Raw genomic sequence first — 4,561 nt, 5'->3', positions numbered from 1 at the left:
TGGATGGTCAAAATCGGTTCAGCCAGAGCTGAGAAAACTTAGTGACATTATTGGTCACATACACACACACATACACACAGACATTTGTTCAGTTTTCGATTCTGAGTCGATATGTATACATCAAGGTGGGTTTTCGAGCTTTAAATAAAAAGTTCAATTTTTAACCTCAGTGAGGAAGGCAATACTTCAGTGAGGAAGGCAAAACGCTTTGTAAATCTCTCTCATGCTAAAATAAAACAGTGTTTTTCAATGGAATTTTGAAGAGAATCTTTGTTGAATAAATCCTTAATCAGATTGACATTTTTTATCCGTCGTAACAACCAATTTCAAAGGTTTTTTCAAGGGTTTTTTTTTTATAATTTTGATTGTAATTGATTGTTTATTTGTGACGAGAGCCTGTTAGTTTACAACTTTTTATCAGGTTAAGGAGGTAATGTTATAATGTTTGTTTGTATGAGGTAATGTATGTTTAATCTTATTTTATTAAAGAAACATAAATATTAAACCAAGAGATAAACCATTTAAATTTATTGATTGTTTTTTTTTTCAAGGATTTTCATAATGTTATTTTAGTTGAACTAGCCTCCGGCTGGAAAATTCTATAATAATGAATAAAAATAATATAAGGTTATTTTATTGAGGAAACAAAAATATCAAACCATGTAACAAATATAATTTGTTTTCAAATAAAAAAAGGTTAATTTGCAAGAAAAACTGACAAAGTTATTCGGGAATGTCAAATCTGAATTTTTAAGCGCATATTTTTAAAATGCAGCAAAATCTAAAAAGTTTAATTCGATCAACATGAGTAGAAATCTACAAGAAAAGTTTATAGTTTAACACCATCTACGTCTCGACATTAATTATTTAATGTAAAAATATGCTGGACTATTTCTTAAAATTTAACTAGATATTTAATAAGAAACAAGAACGACAAAAGTAAGTGGAAACGTGTTCATAGCCTTTTCCAGCGTGATAAACCAACAACTGCGCAGAAGCGTGACTGCCGGCAACATCTGAAAACAAGGCGTCGAACGTCATCGGTTATTTGTTTACATTTCTCATTTTCAACATAAGACACTTTTCTGTTTCATTCCATGGTTTTAGATATGGCAGGTAAATTAAAGAATATTACTCTTCACTTTTGCAACTACCTATCAATAATACGGCTATGTCTGTTTCAGAGACGAGCACAAACTGAAGGGACAGCAGATCATTATCGCCACAGTGGCGATATTTTTGTTGTTGTAACAAAATTGTGATAAGATAAGCATTATTTCCTCCAACGAGGCAAAATACAAGTGTGGGCAATGTCGAGTTAAGCGCTGCTGCTGCTGCTGGAACGTGCCATCTGCTGATTACGTTCAGTCACTAAACGCTCGTCAACCTAGAATCAAGCTGGTAAAGTTTTTTTTTGTTAGAATTGCGGCAAAATGACCTATATTTTATTCAAGTATTCATCTATTTTTAGCCCATCAAGCAACCTCAATCATGTCCCTCAATATACTAGTTACCGGCGGTGCTGGATTTGTAGGATCTCATACGATACTTGAACTACTTAATGTTGGCCATCGTGTGATATGCGTTGACAATCTGTGTAACGCTTTTGGGGCGGCCAACTCCAAATTACCAGAGTCGTTAAAACGGGTTCAAGATCTTACTGGGAAGAGCGTAACATTCTATGACGTAGATATTCGTGATAAAGATGGCCTGCGCGAAATTTTTAACAAGGTAAATGGCGATCCTACTGCACACACTCACAACCATTCGGATAGTCATAAATAGGCTTATCATGTATGATGGATTTAATCGTACTTGTCATATATAAACAAGTCATCGAGTAAGTTATTGAGTTATAATAGAGGTCATATGTTTCAGCACAAAATCGATTGCGTAGCCCATTTTGCTGCCCTGAAGGCCGTTGGAGAATCGTGCCGGATTCCACTCCAGTACTACCAGAATAACATCACCGGAACAAGCGTTTTGCTGGAAGTTATGGCTGAGGTACACCTCAACTCATGACTCCCCAAAACACAATTTCTCATAAATCTCATTCCAGGCAAATGTGTTTAGTTTCGTATACAGTTCAAGCGCAACCGTTTACGGAGAGCCTCAGAAATTACCCTTGGACGAGTTGCACCCTACCGGCTCATGTACGAACCCGTACGGTAAAAGCAAGTATTTTACCGAGGAAATTTTGAAGGATTTGTGCGAGTCAGATCCACGTTGGTCGGTTATTTCTCTACGCTATTTTAATCCAGTCGGAGCCCATAAATCCGGACGCATCGGTGAAGATCCCAACGGTGAACCAAACAACCTTATGCCGTATATTTCGCAAGTAGCGGTTGGTCGGCGGGAAAAGTTGAAGGTTTTTGGCAATAACTACGATACCCCAGACGGAACCGGCGTTCGTGATTATATCCACATTGTGGATCTGGCCGAAGGGCACGTTAGTGCAATCAAAAAACTAGCCGGTGGTGAGTTGAAGGGTTTCGTCGTTTACAATTTGGGAACGGGTCAAGGCTACTCGGTGCTAGAGGTGGTGGATGCATTTTCTAAAGCTTCCGGAAGGGCAATCAAATACGAAATTGTGGATAGGTGAAAAACATAAAAAAAAGTTAGAAAATACAACTTAATATAACATTTCCTTTCTTATAGACGTCTGGGAGATGTGGCATCTAGTTACGCCGACGTTACACTAGCTGCGAAGGAGTTGGGCTGGAAAGCAAAACGCGGATTGAAGGAAATGTGCGAGGACACTTGGAACTGGCAAAAGTCCAATCCCAACGGGTTTGCCGGAGCAAAATAAACGTTGCGGGTACAATAACGAGTAAATAAGTTGAGACCAAAAATCTATTTAAAAAATCATTTAGAATCTATTCATGGATGCATTTTTTAAAGCTTTTATCTGATGCCATAGACAAATTAATGCAATATTATTTGCTTTGTAAAATAAAATGTAACTTCAAATACAAAAATTAATTATTACTCAAACCGGTATACATCTGTGATATGCGTATGATGCTGATTAAGTTTACGCAATTTCGAACAAATAACGCTGAACTATAAAAATTTACAAAAATGGCCTAAACGGCTCAACTCGAAGGGAAGCATGAATTTTGGGCAGGGCGTTTCGTCGCACTTTTACACAATCTAGAAATTGCATGCAATTTGCACAAGGATCAAATCGTACATACTAATTGTTGATACAGAAAGGTCCAGTAAACCAAATTTTCAGTTTTTGCTTTTTGGGTGTTTTTTAATAACCCTGACTTAAGGCGGTTTAAAAAACACTCAAAAAGAAAAATTGAAAATTTGGTTTATTGGACCTTTAAAAAATAAACTCCAGATATTTTCTTTCTATGCCCAAAGAAGCCATTTTGCATCATTAGTTCGTTCATTTAATTTTCCATACAAATTTGGCAAATTCTGTATCTTTGGAAGGAATTTTTTGATCAATTTGGTGTCTTCGGCAAAGTTGTAGGTATGGATATGGACTACACTGGAAAAAAATGATACACGGTAAAATACGGGCCAAACATTCAATATTACGCCCTTTTAAAATGTTAGTCTTGATTTAAAATTTTTGAAAATATTTTTTTCGAAAAGATCGGAAAATTTTAAAAAAATGTTTCATATTTTGACATTGTAAATCGGACCATTTGTTGCTGAGATATCGACATTAGAAAATACTGGATTGTTTGGGTGAGAGTTAGAAAACATCAATTTTCCTGTTTTTTAACCTTTGCATGGCAATATCTCAGCAACTAAGGGTCGTTCAATAAAGCAAAATATAGATAATTTTCTCAGCATTTCAAAAAAAAAATTCAAGGGTGGGCAAACATGTGCACTAATTTAAAAAAATGAAAAACTGTGACTATTTTCAAAAAAGTTACCTATAAATGGCTATAACTTGAAAACGGTGCACTTTATCAAAAATGTGCTTTTTGATTGCAAATTCGTTTTTACATCGAAAAATAAATTTGAAAAATGTTTGCGACCGATATTTCGATTTTTTTTTAAATCTGTAATGATTCAAAAATTATAACTTGGTCAAAGATTTTTTGCCCATTCTGAAAATTTCTGAAAACTTGCCATTTAATGTCCTCTAAAACATATCAAAAAATAAAAAAAAAATAAAAATTGTGTTTTTTTTTGCAAATCAAATTTTAGTGGCAAAAAGTGAAATTAAAAATCACATTTTTTTTTACTTTGTATCATTTTTTTCGTGTAGCCCATATCTATACCTACAACTTTGCCGAAGACACCAAATCGATCAAAAAAATCCTTCAAAAGATACAGATTTTTGAATTTTCACATATCATTTTTGTATGGAAAGCTGCCAAATTTGTATGGAAAATTATATGGACAAACTAATGATGCAAAATGGCTTCTTTGGGCATACCGAAGGCACCAAAAAAGTTTCAGCCGGATTAAAAAATACAAAAAATAAAATAAAAGAAAAAAGACCGATTTCGTAGAGAACTGCTCATTTAAGAAAAAGCAAGCGTCTGGCATCACTGATTTGTTTGCTTGACTTGTCAAAACCAAAGTGCATCAT

General features: G+C 34.8%; 1 protein-coding gene across 2 annotated transcripts; it reads left to right on the top strand.

Annotated features, from left to right (window-relative positions):
- Positions 1 to 1,000: 1,000 nt before the first annotated feature.
- Positions 1,001 to 2,978, top strand: LOC6040540 (UDP-glucose 4-epimerase). 2 transcript variants are annotated; one of them, XM_001849872.2, is made up of 6 exons: positions 1,001 to 1,116; positions 1,185 to 1,401; positions 1,472 to 1,731; positions 1,879 to 2,004; positions 2,060 to 2,598; positions 2,659 to 2,978. In XM_001849872.2, exons 3-6 carry the CDS (start codon positions 1,492 to 1,494, stop codon positions 2,807 to 2,809), a joined length of 1,056 nt encoding a protein of 351 aa, XP_001849924.2. In that variant the 5' UTR covers positions 1,001 to 1,116; positions 1,185 to 1,401; positions 1,472 to 1,491; the 3' UTR covers positions 2,810 to 2,978. The 2 variants fall into 2 exon arrangements, with proteins under 2 accessions (XP_001849924.2, XP_038112580.1); XM_038256652.1 differs by having other exon boundaries at positions 1,455 to 1,731.
- Positions 2,979 to 4,561: the final 1,583 nt, after the last annotated feature.

Source organism: Culex quinquefasciatus, chromosome 2, assembly GCF_015732765.1.
Source record: "Culex quinquefasciatus strain JHB chromosome 2, VPISU_Cqui_1.0_pri_paternal, whole genome shotgun sequence".
NCBI classification, from domain to species: domain Eukaryota; kingdom Metazoa; phylum Arthropoda; class Insecta; order Diptera; family Culicidae; genus Culex; species Culex quinquefasciatus.
This window is presented reverse-complemented; position numbering and strand designations above follow the sequence as displayed.